The sequence below is a fragment of the Poecilia formosa genome, unplaced genomic scaffold, assembly GCF_000485575.1.
Source record: "Poecilia formosa unplaced genomic scaffold, Poecilia_formosa-5.1.2 Scaffold53, whole genome shotgun sequence".
In the NCBI taxonomy this organism is placed as follows: domain Eukaryota; kingdom Metazoa; phylum Chordata; class Actinopteri; order Cyprinodontiformes; family Poeciliidae; genus Poecilia; species Poecilia formosa.
The window spans coordinates 534,982-557,555 of record NW_006799992.1 but is presented as its reverse complement, the minus strand read 5'-3'; the positions used below and the strand labels follow the sequence as shown (position 1 = coordinate 557,555).

Here is a 22,574-nt window from a genome sequence, read left to right as displayed (position 1 = left end):
CAGGTTGAAAATCAACCTGAGTCAAACATTTTTAATTCCTCTAGGTATAGGCTTATTTATGTAAAATCATTAGATTTCAGATTACTAAAAGATCAAGCTGTCACATTAGATTACTAAAATCTAATGATTACTGCATTTAAGTTGTCAAAAAAAAAAGGTTTAGGAACTTTTATTGTTGTAGTTTATTGCATCTGGAGATAGATATACGATCTGTCCTTTCTACTTCTTTGAATTCTGTTTTTCCTTCCTCATTTTGATTTTGTTTTTCTTCCAGTAACTTGCCCATTGTTTTCACTATCCACTATTTATCCTGGGTCTTTGACTTAAGGAAAAAAAAAAAAAACATCACCCGTATGAGTAAAGAAACCTAATTTTTGATACCTTGATTTAACTTATTTGCAATTAAGGAGATTTTAGATTAACACAACTTGCATGTCATGATTCTTAGTCCTCTAGTTTTGTGTTGTGATTATTTGGGGATATGTGACTTATATTGTTTCATATTTAGTTCAGTTTATTTTGAGATTCCCTGTTCTTACTTGTCTTCTGTTCTTTAAGTATTTATATTGTGATTTGTGTTGTAGACTTTCATTCTTCCACTTTATATAATTCTTGTATTTTTATTCTAGTTATTACTCACCTTTCCCCAAGACTTTCAGTCCTGATTTCCAAGCATCTGGCCCTGATTAAGTTAACTGCATTCACATGGTTTTCATGCCACTGATTACATTCATAGGGTAGAATGCACACTTCCTGCTAAGCATAGAGAAGATGGTGCACTGCTCCTCTTCCTTAAAGGGTCATAGACTCTGTTATGTCCTTAATGTCTACAGTGAGTTAGTCTGACAAATTGCTTATTAAGGACCAAGCAGGGATTGTGTCATAATATGTCTTAAGAATATAAGTACATGCTTTTCCTTACTGTTTTCATTATTTAGCTCTATAAAGTATTTTAAGAGAGAGAGCTGTCAGTGACACACCTCCCCTGACATTTCTACCCATGAAAAAGCCAGTATTTGCTGATAAGTTGCAAACCCAGTTCAACTCTCAGATAAGCTGGAGCACAGTCTAGACATAACCACGAAGACAGAATCTCACAACCAGTTTAAATTCATTTTTGCAAGACTTTCGCAAGTAAAATGCGTCTACAATAAAGGACAGAGAATGAGAACCTCATAAGCTAAGAAATAAAAGAAAATTACTAGTGTAGCATAAAGTGTCTTTTGTTCTTCCTTTTTCCTTTCATTCTTTCTTTCATTCTTTCTCCTTTTTTCTGTTTGTTACCCTTCTTTGTCTTTTTCTTCCCTTTTCTTTTTCTCTCTTTCTCAGTGAGATTTAAGTATTTTAATAAGACTATTGATTTGGCTTGATTGTAATACAAACCTCTTTTGGGGCCTCCAATTGGCCCCAAAGCATGATAAAGTAGCATAGGTAGAATCCTTAAACGGCCTCCCCTGAATAATGTGTAAATTTGGTTCCAACACTAGGGGGTACAATCATTGCCATTACCGAAGCCTAAAAATGTAACAGCATAGGGTGACATGCCAGCACTTAACAGCAGTGTGTCTGCCACACCCCACTCCTCTTGACAAAGCCCAGGCTCACACTGAAAGTAGTGAAAGCTGCCAGGGTTACAGAGCAATGACCGGTCTCATTGAGGGAATTGAGAAGTTCGACAGTCCCGGGAAGGGACGAGGACTCCGGGTTACCAAGGCCTTTAAAGTCGGAGAGCTCCTGTTTTCCAGCCCACCATACTCCTATGTGCTGTCGATCGAAGAGAGAGGCAACTACTGCGAGTTCTGCTTCACCAGGTAAAAAAAACAGCCCAATGTAACAGTTAATGTATTTATTTATTACTATGAATGAATGAATACAACTGGACATGGTTCTTCGAACTTGAATCTTAACTCAGTAACTCTAGATCTACCAGAGCCACATAAACTGTCACAGCATAAAATCTATTTTAGTTCTGCTTGTGCTTCCTCTTTCTGTGACATGGATATATTAGCCTACTTATCTGGCTAATTACCTTCTAAATAATGCCAAATCCACTACTATGATGGTAATTTCATTATTGTAACAGAATATGAGAACGCGATCAGCATGTATTTTTGTTTCGTTAAAACCAACATATATATAAGTTACAACATTTTCCCAGGATGAAGTCGTTCTGTCAGGATATGTCCACATAGGCCCATAAACTAATTTAAAACAAAAGCCAGTCAATGATGTAAAGTTCTACACATTAACAAATCGTTTGTACTGGTGCTGACTTATTTGAAGTCTAGACGTATTGTAACTAAAAAAGTTGACAGCAGTCAGTTTGCTAAGCATTACAAAATGTTTTATAACCTGGTAATTCGTGAACATACATTATATATTGCATGTATGTCACCATGTCCACAGATTAGTTAATTCACTGAAAATGTCTCAGAAATCTGGACTGCTTTGCTGTTTCTATGTCACGGAGACAACTGGTCCGACTTGAGGCCAGATCTATTAATACCACAGAATGCTTGAAAACTCTTTTGCAGGCCACCAGCAACTGCTTGCTCTTGTCCACGAGGCATGACATTTAAACGGTTGTGATACAAAACACTCATTGCAGCCTGATACAGTGCAAAAATCAGATGCAGTCAAATAAATCACTTAAATACGGGTTCATTGACTAGTTTTAAGTGATTAACGGCCTAAAAACTGTCAACAAATGACATATGATGAGCAATTTAATAATAGCTCAACCAATCTATTTCTTTGGGAGTTTGATAGTGTTTAATTGTCTCTACTTGGATGCCTTCCAAACTCTAATAAACCTTTTCTGTTATAGGAAAGAAGGCTTGGCAAGATGCGGGAAGTGCAAGAAAGCTTTTTACTGCAATGCAAAGTGCCAGGTAGGAAACATTAGGACACAGTGGGTAAAATACGCATTGAACATGTCAACAACTTTCTAATTAAATACATTTTAAAAGGTACAATTGACAAGAAATTATCACCAGGTGGTTGTAGCAACATATCCAGGCTACACTTGCAAAGACATCACAGAGGTTACAGAGGATGATGTGTGTGTTGTGTGATCAAATGGAATAAGCTCAGGGAAAATAGATTTAAACGTGCTTACTGAAATTTATTTAAGACCTCCCACAAAAACCTGATGACAACTTCAGAAAGGAGAAATTGGTTGCCTTCATTTCTCAGTTGTGACTTTGGACCATTTTTCACACAGAAAACCTTCAACTCCTGAAGGATCTGCGTTTCCATTCTGTGACTTAAACAGATGGTCAAATATCAAGTTACTTTTTAGCATAATTCTTTTACTTTTGGGACTGCATCTAGTAATCAGCGACAGAGTGATGAAGTTATTCTTTGGTTTGTAATAGTCTTTTCCTGTAATCCAGCTACAAGCTAAACTATGTCTTGATGATGGTAAATCAAAAAGAACTCAACTTCAACTAAGTTGAATGTCAGAATACACTGGGAGGCCACTGGTCGCTTAAGATGTTCTAAAGTTATAAAGTTAACACATTTCTAATATTTCTGTTGATATAAAATTCATCTTCTTTGCTGCAAAGTACGCCAGCAGCCCCGTGAGCAATAAACTGGATGTTTGAGAGCAACATTCCTGCAGCCTTTAAAATGAAAGTTTCTTTCTTTAAATTGATTTATCTTCTATTACACATTTATTCACATGGGCAAGCCTCAATGAGAACCAGAATCTCATTTTTTGAGGGATTTGTGCATGCAAACAACCACATTAAAACACAACTGAACATGGGAGACTATTGATACCAAGAAACAAATGTCTGTCACTTAAATAGTGAGTTGAGAATGAATTTCAAAAGAGTGAATAAGCTGGAGAGTTTTAGGTGTTGCTGTTGAGGGGTCAGGATGTTAGATGAACATTTTACCCAGGACTGATGGGACAGATGATGGAGAGTAGAGGGTCATAAAGTCCTGAGAGTGCAGACTGCACCGTTAACAGGATATAAAAAGAATGACAGAAACAGTCTAAGTATTGATTTATACATTAAGTTACTCCAAAGAGATGTTTCTATTTGGATGATGATGTTCAGTTCCCCAAAGAATATAAAGTGCTTTGATGGGTGAGAGTATTATTTCCTGTAATTAATATTAAGGCACTTTGAAAGACTGTGTCTCTGTGCCAGACAGCTGGCAGAAGCATTCCTGTAAATAAAATAAAATAGATAAACCTGCTGAAACTTTTTCTTTGTTCACTGATCAAGCATAAGGTATTTTATGTGCTTTTATGTGAAGAAAGGAGACTGGGCCATGCACAAGCTGGAGTGTTCAGCTATGAATGCATTTGGAGAGAACTGGTGCCCGTCAGACACGACCCGCCTTGTTGCTCGAATCCTTGCTAAGAAGGTTGGTCTCAATGTGAAAATTTGTTTTAAAAAGGATTTTTTTTAACTATTTCAACCATGTACTGTTTTTCAGTAACATTATGTCAAATGTGCTTATCCCAAATCAGAAAATGATGAAAGAGCGATGTGTATCGGAGAAGATGTTGCTCATTGAAGAGCTGCAGTCGCGTGAGTAAAAACTTTTATTACATACTGATAAAGAGCTTATAGGATTTTTTTTTATTGTAACTACACTTTTACTTCTATTATCTAATGCAGCAGAGGTTGAAATATTTTGAAAAGATGAATTGACAAATATTTACTTTACAAATACGGCACAATGTGGCAAAGTTCTACGGGTATAAAGACTTTATAATACACTGTACGAGTATATGTATAGTTAAATTGTGACAAAATTTAAATATTTACCTCACTGCAACAGATTTAGAGGATGAAGATAATGAAAAAAGAGAGAGAACCGACACTGACATTGCTGCCCTCCATCGGTTTTACCCTAAGCATTTGGAGTTGCCTGACCACAAAGACCTGCTTACACTCTACTCCCAGGTACCACAAAGACTTATTTATTCCTTGTGTTTTATTGATTTAGGTGAGCAGATAGCGTTTTTCTTATTTTTAATTTATTCCGATGGTCTGTGTTTAACAGGTTGCCTGTAATGGTTTTACAATAGAAGATGATGAACTTTCCCACATTGGTACTGCAGTCTATCCAGAGTAAGAACAAAGCCTCATATGCATGCTAAGGAGCGTGAAATGCTGTTATAACATAGTAAACCCGTGAAAAAAAATTCAAAGGCAAAACTGGAGAGGCTATTGCTGAATGGGATTTATTGGTCTTGTGCTTGTTACATGGTTTCCTTCACACCAGTGGAAAACCACTCCAGTATCTTCAGAAAAAAAATTTACATTACTGTATTGAAATCTGGTAAAGATCATTTTAGCATCCACCAAAAAATGACTGTACTGCACTCCACATTTATTGTTCTATTTTGTTTTCCTGGCCGTCCAAAATCATAATAATAACAACACTCCCACATATATCACATCTAAACAAGAATGTAACTTATTAATGTACAGATTGGAGGTGTGTGTGTGTGTGTGTGTGTGTGGGTGTGTGTGTGTGTGTGTGTGTGTGTGTGTGTGTGTGTGTGTGTGTGTGTGCTTCTTCCCAGTCAAGAGCCTCTGTATAGTGTTAAAAAAACATAGATGTTGTCAATTAATCATGTTATTGCTGTGATCAATGTTAAGTAAAACTTGTGTTTTATCCAAATTAAAGCTGTTATTTACAACCTGTTTTTCTCCCACAGTGTGGCGCTTATAAACCACAGCTGTCTCCCCAGCGTCATAGTAACATATAACGGCACGTCTGCTGAAGTCCGGGCGGTGCAGGATATGAAACCTGGAGATGAAGTGAGGAAAAGGCATGAATGCCATCAAAGGGGGTCACGTCCTGTTCTAGTTTTGCATCAAGTGTGTGGGGAATGCTTGTGTTTTTTTTTTTGTTTTGTTTTATTGTTTTTTTATGGTCTAGAAAATATTCAGCCAGGTAAGTGGAAATTCACTCGTGAGTTTTTCAAGGCATCAGGGTGAAAGTGTTGTATGGCAGGTGGTCGGTTCATATTGTTATATTTTTAGGTGATTATAGGGCAGCAAATAAAGAGTATAATTTCAAGGACAGAGAACGTGCTCTGTAGTAAATGTGTGTGTTAAATCTCCACTAGGTTCTCATCAGCTACATAGACCTCCTTTATCCAACAGATGATCGAAACAACAGGCTGAGGGAATGCTATTACTTCACCTGTGATTGCTTGGAATGCAAAACCAAGTCCAAAGTAAGACACTAGGAAAAGTAAATGCAAAATAAAATGTCAGCCCCCTCCACATTTATTGGCACCCCTAGTAACGATATGTTAAAATCTTCATAGTACAGTAATAATTTTATGAGGGAATGTTTTAGTTTTATATATAAGACTTGTTAGGGGTGCTAACAATGTGAAGAGCACTACACATGGATGTCTTTTGTGCCTTGTTAATTATATGAAGATTTTATGACATGATTCATCCACAGGATAAGGCAAAGCTGAAAATTCGCAAGCAGAGAGATCCAGTTGAGCCACACGTGGTCAACAACATGATCCGCTACGCCAGGAACACTGTCAGGGAATTCAGGGCTCTAAAACATGTCAAAAATATCTTTTCAGCAAAGAAGCATTATTATCTTTTAAATCAGAAATATTTTTTTTTCATTGCCATGCATCTTAAAAACTTACTGCCTGAATTAATAGCTAATGTTCTTGATAATATTTACAAATGACCGATGCACACCTTCCTTTAAAATGGCAAAACTGGAAGAGCTAAACAAAAACTTTTAAAGACTCTTGTGAAGCCTGAGCTCAGCCTGTGTGTATGCATCCTTGATTCAGTAGCACCTCCTAGCGAGTTGTTGGACATGTGTGAGCAGAGCCTGGAGAAAATGGGAGCGGTCTTTGATGACTTCAACGTCTACATGCTCCACATGATGTACCAGGCCATGGGGGTTTGCATTTACATGCAGGATGCAGATGGAGCTATCAGATACGGCGAGAAGATCCTCAAACCTTACAGGTACCAAAACACACACAGTCCAGAGGTGGTAATATGCTGTATATATTGGTGCAATTTTGTTTTAGCCATTTTCTTTTCTTGCTTAAAAATGTGAATGGTTAAATTAACATTACAATTAGTCAATCAAACCATTTACCTGCAGGGGTCCTTTTTAAATTTTATATTGGACAGCCTGCGCTGCCTTGAAAAAGTGTCCATGCCTTTTGAGCTTTTTGTTGCATTGCAACAAGGATTAAATGTCAGAGACCAAAACAAATTGGTCTCAAAATGTGAAGAGGAAGGAAATCAATTGTTTGTTGAATTCAATTTAGTCACTATCATCATATCTGCAAATGTGGAGGCCAAAATCTTTGAAGAGATTTTCCTTTACCAATGAATTCACACTTTAGTGTTGGACTGCTAAATAAATACATAAACCTTTGCAGTCTGAATCTACTTTTAATCTGACAAAACGTACTATTCAAGGGCTCTGTAAAGTAATTTGGTTTTCAACAGCTACACTCTACTTCAGCTTATTTTTAATCTAAGCAATCACATTTTTGTTTTAGACTGTAAGTAGGCTTTTAAAGTGGATTGAGGAGGGGTTTTGTGCTTTTGTTTATTTTGTAATTTCCATTCTTGTAGGAAATAAACACTTTCTGTTTATATCAGAAAACGTACATAAAATATATACTAAAATATATACTTCTCTTCAAGTTTCATAAAAATCTTTCTTTTGTTTTTCTTATTGTTTTTTTTTAGAACATTCATAATCTAAATTAAAGATATTACAGACTTTTACTTTCAAGTTTTAATATTTCTTCATAATTTATTCCAGTTCTTCTAGACCTGGCCATAAGAGAATCTTTACTACCATATAAATAAATAAATATGCTAAAAGATTATTTCCTTTAGCTTAATTAATAATTTCTGTAAATTTCTCTGATACAGCAAGCTTTATCCGCCCTACTCGCTGAATGTGTCCTCAATGTACCTGAAGATGGGCAGAATCTACATAAATATGGACAGGAACTCAGAGGGCATCAGTGCTCTCAAGAAGGTAAGATGGCTTCGTTTAAACTCTGCATAAATTGGCATTTTGTGTTGTTTTCTTCTGACATTGAGTTAAATAGTAAATGCGATCGTTCCACAAAGCAGTGTTAAGTTTCGCTGTGCATTGAGATTTGGTCACAGATTTGATTGAACTGTACCTACCATCAGCATTTTTGTCTCATTTCATCGGTTACAGTCAGCATATGTAAGTGTTTGTGCTGTTTAACCTGAATGTTTTGATGAGAGGAAAAGGTTTTGTTGGCAAGAACTGTGATAAGAATGTTTTGTTGTCTAAATTAACCCTGACACGAAGAAAATACAGTTGGAAATTTGCTGACTTTAGCTGTCACAAGTTAAAAATATACATCTATTTGAATTACTTTAAACAAATATTTTGTTTGTTGGATAGGCAATGGCTATAATGGAGGTGGCTCATGGAAAGAATCACCCTTTCCTCAAAGACTTACGTAAAGAGATTGGACAAAAGTGAAGTCAACATTGGGACTGATTTGATCTGAGCTTCACAGAACTGTGAGTTTTTTTTTTGTTTTGTTTTGTTTTTTGTTTTTTTACTTTGCTCATGAAGAAGGAGGATGGATGAAGGATTTTTTCCAAAACAATATATGTACATTTGGTCTCTTGCAGCTATGTAAGTTGTATACCATGTTATGGAGAGACCACACTAATTTCACTAAAGTGACTTTTCCAGGTGTAACTGTTTTGTGATTATTTCTTTAATGTAAAAAAAAAGAAAAAAAAGAATTAACATCAATATTAGTACTGTATTTTTCGGACTATAAGCCGCTACTTTTTTCCCCACGTTTTGAACCATGCGGCTTTCTGTGGATTTTTTTTTTCAACCACCAGGGGGCTCTTCAGTAGGAAGTGAATCATTAGAAGTCAAAATTGGAAATCAACGAAGAAAGCGCTAATTTTGACTTAGAACAAGCACATGCTAGCAGCAGGCACGACGGAGAAATGTCTTTAAACTCATACACCCTCATCATGGAAACAAGAAGAAAAAGATTGTGAAAGTATGTGTAAAAGTAAGCATATGAACACTTCATGGCAAAATGCACATTATTTAAATGTCACTTTCTCTCTTTCTTTGGACTTCAGTTTAACTCCTTGATATTTTTTGGAGGTTTTATTACTGTTTACATCATGGTTAACTTGAATATATTTTTAAGTTACTTTTTAAGTTACTTATATGTAATTAATGAAATTATATATAGATAGATAGATAGATAGATAGATAGATAGATAGATAGATAGATATCCAGTTCATGTTCAGATCACATAATGGAGCAGTAGCTGGTCTGTGTGTAGAACAAGGCTACACCAACCAATCGTGTTTTGTCTGAAATTACAAATTCATACTTTGTACATGTTTGGAAGTCCAAGAATGAATGTCTCACCATTTCTTTTTTTTTTTTTTTTTTCCACAACAGGGATCAGGTTGTTAATAAATCAGAGATAAAACTCAAATAATGTCACAATTCAATTCAGGGCCTCAGAAATTAAAGAAAATAATGCTTTTATTGCATAATAAGCAAGTACAAGAGCTCAATACATGTCTGGGGAGAGAAAACAAACAATGCACTCAAAATGCGTATACAGAAACATATGTACATATAATTTGAAGCATATTTTGAAGGGTTTTTTTTCTTTTTTTTTGCCAAAACAAAAGAGAACAGAACGTTCTCTTTTGAAATTAAATATAAAAACAAACTGGAATGAAGTGACAAAAATACTGTTGAATAGAAAAGAAGTGCAACAAAAAAAAAAAACCCTTGAATGTCAACATTTTATAAAGCTTATACATATCTGAGATCACATACTAAAATATATACAATTAAATGTAAAAATGCATGCATAGTTTATGTTTCGGTATTTTAAAGTTACCAAGTCAATAAAAGCAAACTATATAAAATATTTGGACATGATCGTTTTGTACAGCGTAATAGTTAGCTTAAAAGCAGAAACATATGGGTTTAGGGTTTTATAAGTAGCAGTTTTTCTTCTCTTGGCAAGATGTATTGTGCCTTTTATTTTGTTCAGAGTAAAAAAAAGCAACGCGATTGAGATTTTGAAGCAACAAATTAAATTTCAAATTTTAATTTAATTTTCTTTTTTTTTTTAAGAAATCAACAAATTCCATTTCAATAAGGCACAGTTGTAAAACCATTAATTATCTTCAATTTAAGCACTACAACGTATAAACTTGAACGTTTAACAAAACATAATATATTATTTCTGAAATGTTCTTGTATTTGCTTAAGCTCACACAAAACGTCTTAGCTGGCAAATCTTCACATGAAAATTTAAGAAATCTCAGGAAAATTTCACCAAAAGCAGAACAAAAAAAGGTTAAGACAAGTTCAGAAGAACAGCATGTCTGCCAATGGCAAAGTGAAGGTGACCACAGTCTTCATAGAAATAAATAGAAACACTTGTTACAATATTGAAGTAAAACACTTTTTTGCTGCATTAATCATTATTGTGTTGAAAACAAATGAACACTTCTACTCAATTTGGCAAAACAGAGTAAAAATGTAGTTTAGAGTAGTAATACTGCTGCAATCTACTGTTCATGCAGCATATTGCAGGTTCTAACACTGGCTTTTAAGATTGTTGTAGAAACATGTAGGAGGTAGGAAATCTCCCACATTCACGCTCAAAGCAATAAGCTGCCTGTTCACCTGACCTACATGGAGACGACGCAGTTACATGTATGGTCAACAGAAAAACAACAGAATCGAGATGCAATGGGAAAAACAAAGAGCTAAATCTGAATATGATATGGAAAAGTGGTTAATTTTGGAGGAGGGATGGGAGGTTACACTTTTTGAGTGGAGTTTGCTTTAAGCTCCACTAAAATGTACACAAACTTGCTTAGTAGAAAGCTCAGCGAGTCTCTGTATCTTCTACTCATCAACTTTCTAGATCTAACTTCGGAAGTACCGATTTCATCGTCTACGTAGTTGAACACTGAGGAGTCCAGCTCAGATGAGGCGTGAGTTCTTGAGGAACTGGATGAGCACCTGGTAGACAAACTTGTACTGGGAGATGGTCTGCACCATCAGCATCCTCTGATGTCTCAGCTCCGACAACATGGTGGGAACTTCCACTGGCTAAAAGGAAACAAAGAGACGATGGAGGTTGATGTTAAGTCATTGAAAAGAGATACATAAAACGGCCCATTAGGTTTCCTGACGCCCCTCATATTTTTTTTAAATGTGTTTCCTTGGTGACTCATACACCACAGGTTTATTTCCACCAATCTGAAACTGGTGCACCGACAGCAGCTTAGTTACAGCCACCATCTACACACCTCATTGTGCTCCAGGCAGCTGATCATAAGCTCAGCCAGGATCACCACGCCGGTGCGACCCACGCCGGCACTGCAATGCACCACCACTGGAGGATTAAGGCTCTTTGAGGTATCCAGCATGGTGTTGGTGTGCCTCCTCACAGATTGAATCTGCTCCAAGTAGGCTGGAAAAAAAAAGAGAGAGAGAAGAGAAGATGGGTGTTTTAGTAGGTGGTGTCTTTAGGCATTGATTAGTAAAAGTATTGACAATAAGACAAGTCCTCTCACAGAGAAAACCAGGAACATATTCAGGACAGCCCTGCTCAGGCCAGTCGGTGTACTGCAGGTGCCAAACCGTCCTCTCCTGGCCGGACAGCAGGTGTTTGACCTTCAGACCCGTGGTGGCGTAGGAGTTGTACTCTGTGCGAAACTTGGTGGTCACCTTGAACTTGCCGTAGGTGGCGGAGTTGTGTTTGGAGCCCAGTTTGGGCCAGTAACGGTGGCTCTTGGACCTGCCGCCCTCCTGGGTAAAAGATTGATGAAAATAGAGTATTAATTATTTACTTCGGTCATTTGTAACCTTCTCTTGCACAAGTCAATAACAAACATAGTGCTGAAGAAACAAAACACAAAACTAATACATCGATAACATTTTTGTCAATGGCAATTAATAAGGGAAGCCAAAAGACACGACAAGAGACGACAGCTCATGCTGGACAATTGGTCAACAAGACAACTATTAGTTGTGCACTGTAAAACAATATTTTTGAAGGGGTCGGGATGCTGGATTGAGTTTATTGGAAGATGGATGAAACAAAATGAAAAGGAATACTGGAAGAAAACCTGTTAGAGACTGCAAAGGACTTGACTGGGTAGCAATTCCATCCTGTAGCAGGGCAATGACTAAATACGACTTAAATAGTTTATTCAGTTGTTTGTTAGACTTGTCCAGTCAAAGTCCAGACTCAAATTCAGTTGAGAATCTGTGTCAAGACTTGAAAATTTGTATTTTCCTTCCAGCATGCTGACTAGCCATCTTGAGCTAATTTGCAACAAAAAATATCTATTAATTTGTAAAAAAAAATCTGCAACACATCCTTCTGTTTTACATTTGTTCACTATTTTGTGTCAGTCTATCACAACAAGTACCAATGAAATATATTGAAGATTGTGTCAAAATGTAAAAAAAAAAAAAAAAAAAAAAAACCTCAAGGTTTAATGTGCTTTTACCTCCTCTGCTGTAACCATAGCGATGACGTTGACGCCCTGCTCCCAGATCATCTGCCAAAAGTCCCCACAGGTGTTGGCCAGTGGGCCTTGCGTGGCAATGTAGTGCCACTCCTCCCCTCTAATCATAACCTGGAAACAACAGCAGACAAAATCCAATAAGAGGGCATTAGCACAACTAATACATTTCAATGTCTTTAAAATTTTATTTAGATTAGAATAAATTTAACACCCTTAATTGGCAGACATGTGAAATGTACTGACAGTTTCCTTATGTACCACTAGAGGGCAATATAAGGAGTTCAAAGTCAAACCCAAGGTCTTTTTTGTCTTTATCTTATACTCTTGTTAATTCCTTTACCGATAATAAAACGAGACACAAAACAAAAGCAAAACTGACAACCTCGTGACTTAACATAGACATTTTTACTAGTAGAGAGGTCAGAGGTTACGAAGGTGCACCTTTGATTAGGTGTATTTAAAAAAAAAAAAAACGGTTGTTTATGTCCTACAGTTTGCTGTCTACACTGAGTATATTTTTCTCAATGTTGAAAAAAATGAGGGCAACTCAAGTCGCTTAAGATGTTTGGACAACATTCTTTTGTAATTCCAAGAACTTGGAGGGATTAAAGTTCTGAAAGCAATGACTGCTTTTAACACTTTTCTCCAAAGTAAAACCTAACTGATCGGAGAAGAAAACTAATTAACTTTAAGTCTTTACTTAGTTTAGAACGTATGATACAAGTGCTGCAAAGGGGCTTGACTTTGTTGTCCGAAAAGTTATACAGATGAACTTGATTTTTGAATGTTTTTTTTTTTTTAAAAGCAACAATTTTCATTGTGTGGATTTGTATTCATTTGTTTATATCAAAAACTAAAATAACCCAAATTCAGGATGTCTTGTTCTCAAAGCAAACACATAATGTGCCACCCCACAGCCTTTCTGAGCAAAAGCAGGATAAAACGGCTCACACAGAAACAAAGTAACACTTTGGAAAGCTCTGATTTCTGTCAGCTCGCTGTGCTGGCTACAGTAGTATGTGAGTATGATAATAAATAAACAATGATGAATAGAACGAGATAAAAACACAAATAAGAAAGTTGGACAGAACATGAAATAAAGTAAGATAATAAAAACAATATGATGATAAATTAAACTATTAATAAAATAAGATGATAAACTATGAAGTAAAGATAATAAAATAAATAATTGAAATAAAACTGTTTAAAACATGAAAAATCAGAAAACCAGTCTCAAGCGAATCATATGGAGGATGACACATGTCAAAACCATATTTAAAAAGTTTTTTTTAATAAATGCTTAAGCTATATCTCATCTGTTTATGTCGATTAACACCTGAAGAATGTGAAAATAATAAAATAGTTAACTTTATGCTGAATGGCAGAATTTATTTATTTATTTATTTTTAACTTTTGCACTGAGAATAAGGGATTCCCATCAGATGGGGAATCTTTATGTAACAGTGGTGTCACGTAAAGATGGCTGCTGCAATCTTCCCCTAAAACCATTTTCCCCATCTACCACCGATGCACCGAACGCACCTTGATATGTGAGGCATTAATGTAGCCCGTGTTGTTCTCTTTGTTGGGTACCAGTTCGACCTGGTTCTCCTCGTACGGGACGACGTCGCGGAATCGATTGCGCTCTGCGTTTTCGGGCAGCGTTGCCGTGGTGATAAGGCAGTCGGTCCTCTTCTTGGGCACCTGCTCGTACTCTGTGAAGACCCGGTCCTCCTCCAGCTTCAGCTCTAAGGTTTCACACTGAAGGTGATCAGACGGAAGAGGTTAGGTTACCCTCTGACAAACCATTCATAACAAAGAGGCTTTTAAGTCCCGAGCATTTCAGAGCAAGACCATTGGTATCGGAGAACTTCAAACATTTAAAGTGCATTGCCACTGCTGAAAGCAAAGTAGAAGTCTACAGCTGAGCTGTTTATTAGGCTAGTCATGTCTATATGACTAGCAGAATATCTTTTCTTTCTTTTTTTTTCTTGCTCACACTCTGCCGGGTCACATTCTTTGCATAGCAGCCAGCCCAGAGACGATAAGCTGCACCGTGCCACGCGTTCCACAGCCCACTTAGGGGATTGCCCCCGTTAGCCTGGCAACAGCCTGGGACAAAAACTGGGTTTCACAGCCCTCCTAATCAAAAATGGAGCAAACAGAATAACGAGTTGAAATTTTAGATTCACGGTACACAAAAATTTTACCAAAAATAATGTGTAAAATGCTTCAAATTGAGCTTGGCGCTCTTTATAATTGGCTGAATGAGTTTGATGTCAGTCACGTTTTTCTTGTAAATAAATATTTGCATAACTGAGATTCAAAAGGAATACACAAATATTTGGTTTCCCAGCCAAGTACACAAGCAGAGTAAGTTTTCCTGCAAAATGATGTCAATTAAGCAAGAATGAAGTTTTGTGACATTGGCTGCCAATCATCTTGTTGGAGCTCAACCAGCATGAAGGATATCATTCTAATTCTTCAAGACGCATCACAATGTTCTGATGAAAGCAGAGATTTTACCCGTTCGTCTGACGTCGACTTGGCGCCTTCCTCAGCTTGATTCCTGGCGACGGGCATCCTCGCCACATAAAGGCCGTTCAGCGCTGCCATCATCAGGGGCCTCCTCATGGAGTCCACGGACATCTTCTGTCTTTCTAGCGTCTTCAAGAGAGAAGAAAATCCAGGTGTCATGGTGACTGGCGGCAAAGGCAAGCAACCTCTGTCTGCACATGCGTACGACCAGAACTGGGGATGGAGGTTTTAATGCCAGTCCACGGATCGAATCCTGCGGTAACAGTCATGTGTCCCGTTTTCTTTTGCCCATATTTATCTTTACTAACACACTTTTAAATGTCTGTTCTTCTTTATTTTATCCACCTACCTCTGAAGCTTCCTTTCTTACAAGGAGCTCGTCCACTTTTGTCAAACTCTGAGCAACATTGCACAGTCCCTCCTTCCACCCAGGATTACTTTGCCTAATCTGCAACGCTGTTAAGCCATCAAGACAGCCCCGCCCCCTTCATCCTCTGTGGGACAGTCAAAACAACAGCTTGAGGGGGTTTGAGGGTCGGGGGGTTGGGTACCACTACATATCAGATAAGCCAGCAGGTAGATATATGTGTGAGCAGCTTTGGACAGGAGTAAAGCCTTTCAGAGAGAATTTCAAACTAAACCTGCATCCAGGTCAGTCGTACAGAGAATGGTTTGTCACCAACAGGCGATTAAATCCATTCCAGGATTCAGGCGTGGGGTCAATAACGCCCCACTCGAAAAAATAATCTAAGGGGTTTCTACAGGTTTCTGGCTGCCTGCAGGGATTTTCAAAGGCCAGTGCTGCCTTGTTGTGTGCTGAAACCCAGATTACTGCTAATCAAAAGCTGTGAAACCAGCAAATAAACAACAGATGATATCGTTTAACATCTGTACCAGGACGAGTTCATTTGTCCAATTAAAGGCGAGTCGGTGCCTAAATAACAAATACTAACTACAGTTGGAAATGCAAATATAATGAGACACAATAACACACGAATACAAATTATTTGCATTTTTGTGGAAGATGAAGGACCTTAAAGCATGACTCTAAATGATACCATCAGTTAACCCATAGAGAAACGCAACTGAGGAAGAAAGTTCTCAGTATGACTAAATGCATTTAGTCATAAAAGCAGTTTTTTTGCTATTCTTAATCCAGCACTATTATTATTTTTACTCAATTACTAATAGAATGAATCCTGTAAAGTGAGACAAAACTTTTTTTTCCTCCCCTGCTGAGTCCACAATTAACATCAACATAATTTTCCAAGTACTCATCACCTTCAAAAACTGCAAAAGCCCTAAAACTTTTAGAATGAGCCTGTCAGATATTTAAGTGAGAATCTGTAGCATATCTGATCGAACTTGAACTTTTTGCAGAGTGGGCAAAGATTTCAGTCCTAACAGCTGTAAGTGACTTACTTAGGCTGAATACAAATGTTCAAAACATGCACAAATAATCAGGGAAACTATGAACATTTTTCCTCCACGACAATCCACACTCTGTTTGCCTCACATGTGAAGTCCAAATGAAATGCATTAGCTGCAATTGCAATGTGAGGAAAAGTGAAAACGTTCTTACCCTCTGAGCAATCTCTCTTTCCACTATGCTGTCTTCCAACGAGAACATCTCGGACACCGGCCTCTCTTTCACCGGCTCCTTCCTCACCCTCTCCTTCACGCTGGTCAGGTCTGGTTCTGAAATGGACGGCCCAAGCACTGCTCCGTTTACCCCGCTCTGATCCCCTCTGGTCAGCGTCCCGCCCCCACCGGCACCACTCCCAGCCACGGGTCCGCCGACACCTTGTGTCAGAGTCAGGTCCATAGGTCCTTGGTTGCAGTGTGGCGTCAGATCGTGGTTGTGGTGGTGCGCGGCGCTGTGACTGGGCCCCCGGATCTGAGAGCCGGCGTTAGTTCGAGGAGGGCCCGGGTACTCCGGAGGGGGTTTGTTAGGCAGTTTAGCCAGAGCCGCCTGGAGCTGAGCACTGATGCTGATGTTGTCGTTGAGGCCTGGGATCTGAACATCCAGCTCGGGCCTCTCCTCTTCCTCCTCCTCCTCGCTCTCACTGCTATGTATGAGCATGGTGGCATTGGACAGAGTCTTTTGATGCTGGTAAGCCACTCCTGTGGGAGGCGCCGCTGCAGCCTCAGGTGCATTTTGGGAAGGTTTCTGCATGGGAAGCTCCTTTGGCTGCTGAGGCGGCGGCTGCGGCTGGGGCTGAGGTTGAGATGGCATCACTTGCTCTCTGAGAGTATTCCTCCGATGAAGAGCCGTGTTCATACCCTTCATCGCCAAGCCTTCGATACCGCCTCCCCTCATGCTGCTGATGAACTCCATGCTGTGCCTCTTGTCCAGGGCGGAGTGGTGCTTAGCGCCTGCAGTTAAAGGCTCACTAACTTCCTGCAGGGACTGATGCACCACGGCCGAGCTGTCCGGCTGGAAGGTCTTGACTGAGAGCTGCACCATGCGGGTGACCAGTTCTGGGCTGCTGCCACCGATGCAGCGATGCCGGTGGCTGGCCAGGTCTGGCGTGCTGGTCGCCGGGCGGAAAGAGCTAGAAGGATACGGTGGTGGAGGTCTTGACATATGGTTTCTTAGCATATTAGCATTAACTGCATAATTTCCCATGCTGGCTCCTTGTTGTTTGGTGTTTGCAAGCTCCGGTGTGCTAACAGTGTGGGAGATTGAGCTTCCAACATCTCCGCTGCTTTCTCCGACACCGTTGATGCAGGGCGAATGACATGGACCGTGGCTGTTGGCTGGGCCCCCCGAATGGTGCCCATGGGACACTGGCTTACTGTAGCTAATCTGTAATAAGAACAATTGTTACAGATTACAAAAAGGTTTGGCTTATTTTACCAGAACGTGAAGAAAACAAAGTTAGTAATCTGGGATTTAGCTCTACCTGTGGAGTGTAAGGTCCAGGGTTTGGTCCTGGGCCATGATAGGGGCCCCTCTCTCGCATTTCTGGCTGGCTGTACACCAGAGCCTCTGGTTTACGGTAAGCACAGGCATTGCTAATGTTCAAACTGCGCAGCGACTGGCTGTGGAGGTCGTGGTGAGCTGGGACGACCCTTCGCTTCTGCCGCATGACCGCTTCATACTCAGGAGTGGGCCTGTACGACGGAGCGATGATGGCGCTGTGGCGGTGGTTGGGGATGTAGTCCTGACGCATGAGCTCGCTGCCCGGGATGCTGAGGTTGGACGACATGGGCGAAGGGGGGATGAAAGTCTGGGAACGATTGAGGGAGCTCAAACTGGGGCTGCTGTACATGCTTCCGTTGGGCACAGTCCCGTTTCTGAAGGTAAGATCAAGACTGGTCTCCGACTTGTAGTAAAGGTCCTCATGAAAGATGCTGTCTGCAAGACGGAAGAGACCATTTTAAGATATAAATCACTTTTATAGGGGAAACATGCAAAACACCGTGTCGTGCAAAACTGACTGTCTCATACAGAGATGTGAAAATGTGAAAAGGTTTTAAGGCAAAGCCTCTTCGAAAGACACTGCACGTCTTCCTTGAATGAGTTGTAACAAGCGCACTATTGTGAGCAATTTAATGTAGAAAACAACTGTTTCAAAAGCAAAGGAGAAATGACCTAATTTCTTTGGAAAAAGTATCAAATCTCCATTTACAAAGGAGTGAAAATGAAAGAAAGCTGTAGGCAGAAGACCTCGTGTTGTTCCCATTTCTATTTCTCCTTTTTAAAACAAATACCATTTAGCTTGTGGGGAAAAATACAATGAAACCTCGGATTACGAATGCGATTGTATATATCCGTCTCGTTGGTGGATGAACTGAATAGTAAAAACGTATAGCTCTTCATTAAGACCAGAGGAGTCAAAAGCCTGCCCTGCGACAGACTGGCGACCTGTCCAGGATGTACCCCGCCTCTCGCCCGGAACGTTAGCTGGAGATAGGCACCAGCACCCCTCCCGACCCCACTGAGGGACGAGGGTGTTCAGAAAATGGATGGATGGATGGAGTCAAAAGCCTTTCACCGGGGCTTCACTCTTTCCCCCCTCAGCCACAGTATAAATGTGAAACTTTTGTTTTTTTCCTTCAGACTACAGCTGTACCATCAATATGCTTTTCCCCTTGGGATTAGTAAAGTATATTAATTAATTTCAATAATTCATTTATTTATAATTGTTGCACCTAAATAGTACCAGTGTTCACATGCTAGAGATGCTGATAGAGAGACAGGAGACTCACAGGCGAAGAGCTGGCTTTTAACAATGTGATGTTAAGAATAAATGTAGTTAAACATTTAGCACAGTTTTATAATTAGGCATTACAAATATGACCAAACGCATATTGTGGCAAGAAATAGCCTTTAAATCTCAAAGCTGTAGTTCTATACATATTTTGAAAGTCATAGTGCTTATAGGGTAGATATAATCCGATAGGCCAATAAGCAAAAACACTGGTGTGCAAGTCCAGGCGTTTTTTTAAAACCTCACCCCAACATGTTGTCCCTGATTCTACTAAACACATAGAAATTGAGTATGTAAAGTTCAGAATTTAAAAAGAAAAGGCAGCTTAAAATTTCACCAACAATATCTACCAGAAGAGTCTAGTCTAATTTAATAAAAACAAATGAAACAAGTAGGAGCTAAATGGTGTCAGCTAAATGTCAACAGTATCATTTTATTTGAAAGCAAAGCAGACACACAATCTTGGTCTGCACAAAGAAACTTTAGAGTGATGCTTGAGATCAGCCAGCGGAAAGATCCCACACCCACGTACAGTCTCACACCCTGAATGATTTTCCACTCCGTTTTTATTGTCAGCCCAACGTGAGTAAAGCAATTTGGATTATAAGGCAGACTGACTGTGCGAGCGAGTCGATGAAAGCGCGTAGCACGCATGAGGTCACCGCTCTGCCCCTCTCCCATCAACAGCAACAAAAAAAAAAAAAAAAGTTGGGCTTCTAATTGGCTGGGAGACTGTTAAAATACAAAAACGGGCTGTGAGTCACACGCCTGATGGGAAAGACACAATTAGCCAAACTTGAAATGTTTGAGTTATTGTCGGGGAGGCAAATAAATCTTGAGGCGGGCTGCGGTCTAAGTGGTAAAATAAAGGCAGTGAAACTTGCTCTAAATATGTCTACGCGAGAATGTGTCTCACAATTACCTTGAGAGCTCTGCATGTCCTGATAATGCTCGTGCACGGACTGGAAGTTGCAGGACTGGGGCCGGGGCTGAACAGAGAGATGCGTTTAAATACAAATAAGTGACAGCATAAAAAATAAGGAAGCGAGCGAATGTGACAGATTTAGACGTAAAATCATCTTCTGTGACAATTTTAGCCGAGCCATTGTCTGGTCTGCTGGGAAGAGGAAGCAGAAATTACTGCCGTCTTTGTCTCACTGGGAGCAACACCCTTAATAACTTTTAAGACCAACCCACATTCAAGCCGAGGCTGGAAGAGCCACGGCTTACTGTGCATCCCTTTTCTAAATAAACTATTTCATTCTCTCTCTTCTCACTTATAAACAGTCATTAATTAGCAATAAATGGAAATTACTGGTATACCAGAGACAGGCGATGAGTCCATGTGGGTCTCCTTCTGATCGGCGCAGGAGAGTGAGTGGGCCTGCACAGAAAACCAACAACATAAATGATGATTCAACAAGAAAACAGAGCAATGAACTCTATTACAATAAGAAGAAAAATAATAGTATTAAAGCGTTTTGTAAACACCTCTGTAAAATCAATTTATTAACAACACTGCAATAAAAAGTGCTGGAAACTTTTATTGGCATCCATGGTAAGAAAATGTAAAAAAAATAAAAATAAAAATTCACACTGAAAATTTTAGACAAAATTTCTTTCTACGCTTTTTCGAACTGGATATGGAAATTTTGTTTTTTTGTTCAACACTTATGATTTTTTTGTTGTTGTTGTTGTTTTCTTCTTAATTCTTAATATTTAATTTTTTTTTCTCTGACATTTTACTTGTTTGTAATAAATAAACATTTCATTTCAAAAACACTCATTTTTTTCCCCACTATTTCTGTTGATTTAATTTTGGTTGACATTTCTAGCAGAGGCCACCAGAAAGTGCTTGAAGAATTCAAGGCACCAAGAACTTTAGCAAGTTCCTCGGGGCCCGTAGAACCACGGACCTTCCACCGTACTTAAGAACTTTCCTACGTTGTTCATTACTTGTGCCAAAGAACGCGTCGTTCTCATCTGACCGAAGAACGACATTCCAGCTCATCCCAGTAAAGCTTTAGGAAACTCCATGTTAACATTTCTGAAGGTAGAACATGAACTGTCACCCCAAATCAGCCAGCAGGCATGATAAAAACAGCATTTAATGGTTGTTATGGAAACGTTTTGTTGCAGTTTCCTAACAGCGAGTTTTAGTGATTTATTTCTACTTCCTTGCTCACTGTGTACAGTCATAAGATAAATATGGGCCTTGGCCAGCCTGTTAGCCAGAAATATTGGCTTATGCATCATGTTCTACCCCACGAAAACTTAAAGTGATTAATTACTAATTCGAATTTCCTTGGATTTTCCCCCAGCTGGATAACTTTACCCAAAGTAAACAATGGGTTTTTCTACATGTCTCATTGTGAGATTATGTCACTGCAATAAAAGGTTAATTCATTTTAAGGATTTATAGAGATCTTTAACAGAGCCAGCAAAAAAATAAATAAATAAAAAATGTAGTTGGCACCGTACGCTTAGCCGTTACATAACCTTAAAAAAGGTTCCTGCGCTCAGTTCTACAATGGCCTTTTGCTCGGCCTCGAGACTTACTCTGTGCAGATTTTGTTTTGTTTGTAGAATTTGTGTCTGGCCGTGAAAAGACGAGCAATGTACTTGGCCATTTCCATATCCTCCTGCAGATACACACACACATGCACACACAGGAAGGACAAACACTTTAAAGAACATCAACCAACACAGCACTTATTGGAAATCACCCACCCCGCCCCATCTGCAGATGTAACCTTCCACCTCCTAGGATGTGTTTTGTGTATGAATACCAAGAGCACCTGCAGACACAACACTCACCATGTGAAAATTGATGGTGTCGTCTCTGCTCGTTATCTCCACTGTGATGGCTGACTTGTTGTGTGCTATGGTACCGATGTCCTTCCACCTGTTGCACGCGTGGAAGTACATCCAAAAGAAGGAATGGCGAAAGAAAGGGAAACACATTTTTTACCACTTGGATTTTGTGCATTTAAACCAGCAGCATGGCTTTCTGAAAGACGGGTTCTGAATCGGTGCAAAATATGCAAAAAAAAAATTTAAAAAAAATTTTAAAAAAAGGGGAGGACACTAACTTGTGGAGCATGATGGATCTGCCATTTCTGTGTTTGACGAACACTCCAACAAAAGACATGCCGATGAAAATGTCGTTTGTGTAGTTGTCCTGCAGGAAAAAGAAGAAATTTGATATGATAAGAACACAGTCAAGAATTACTTCTAATA

At 39.0% G+C, this 22,574-nt stretch overlaps 2 protein-coding genes across 2 annotated transcripts in view; one reads left to right on the top strand and one right to left on the bottom strand.

Moving 5' to 3' along the window:
• Positions 1 to 1,531: 1,531 nt before the first annotated feature.
• LOC103138594 (N-lysine methyltransferase SMYD2) lies at positions 1,532 to 8,768 on the top strand. The gene is made up of 12 exons (XM_007552852.2): positions 1,532 to 1,811; positions 2,828 to 2,891; positions 4,273 to 4,383; positions 4,490 to 4,550; positions 4,804 to 4,928; positions 5,029 to 5,096; positions 5,690 to 5,792; positions 6,104 to 6,214; positions 6,451 to 6,571; positions 6,812 to 6,986; positions 7,917 to 8,025; positions 8,428 to 8,768. The coding sequence occupies exons 1-12, from the start codon at positions 1,642 to 1,644 to the stop codon at positions 8,506 to 8,508; spliced, it is 1,299 nt and encodes a 432-aa protein (XP_007552914.1). The 5' UTR covers positions 1,532 to 1,641; the 3' UTR covers positions 8,509 to 8,768.
• A 765-nt stretch (positions 8,769 to 9,533) lies between these two features.
• Positions 9,534 to 22,574, bottom strand: part of LOC103138593 (protein tyrosine phosphatase non-receptor type 14) — a 38,020-nt gene continuing 24,979 nt past the window's right edge. Inside the window, exons 8-20 of the mRNA XM_007552851.2 lie at positions 22,427 to 22,515; positions 22,152 to 22,239; positions 21,894 to 21,976; positions 20,658 to 20,718; positions 20,257 to 20,323; positions 18,024 to 18,478; positions 16,700 to 17,926; positions 15,106 to 15,246; positions 14,122 to 14,340; positions 12,562 to 12,690; positions 11,620 to 11,854; positions 11,353 to 11,516; positions 9,534 to 11,152 (exon numbers count right to left, since the gene is read on the bottom strand). Of these exons, the coding sequence (XP_007552913.1) occupies positions 11,024 to 11,152; positions 11,353 to 11,516; positions 11,620 to 11,854; positions 12,562 to 12,690; positions 14,122 to 14,340; positions 15,106 to 15,246; positions 16,700 to 17,926; positions 18,024 to 18,478; positions 20,257 to 20,323; positions 20,658 to 20,718; positions 21,894 to 21,976; positions 22,152 to 22,239; positions 22,427 to 22,515 (3,087 nt within the window). The 3' untranslated portion in view covers positions 9,534 to 11,023. The remainder of the gene's footprint in view (positions 11,153 to 11,352; positions 11,517 to 11,619; positions 11,855 to 12,561; positions 12,691 to 14,121; positions 14,341 to 15,105; positions 15,247 to 16,699; positions 17,927 to 18,023; positions 18,479 to 20,256; positions 20,324 to 20,657; positions 20,719 to 21,893; positions 21,977 to 22,151; positions 22,240 to 22,426; positions 22,516 to 22,574) is intronic.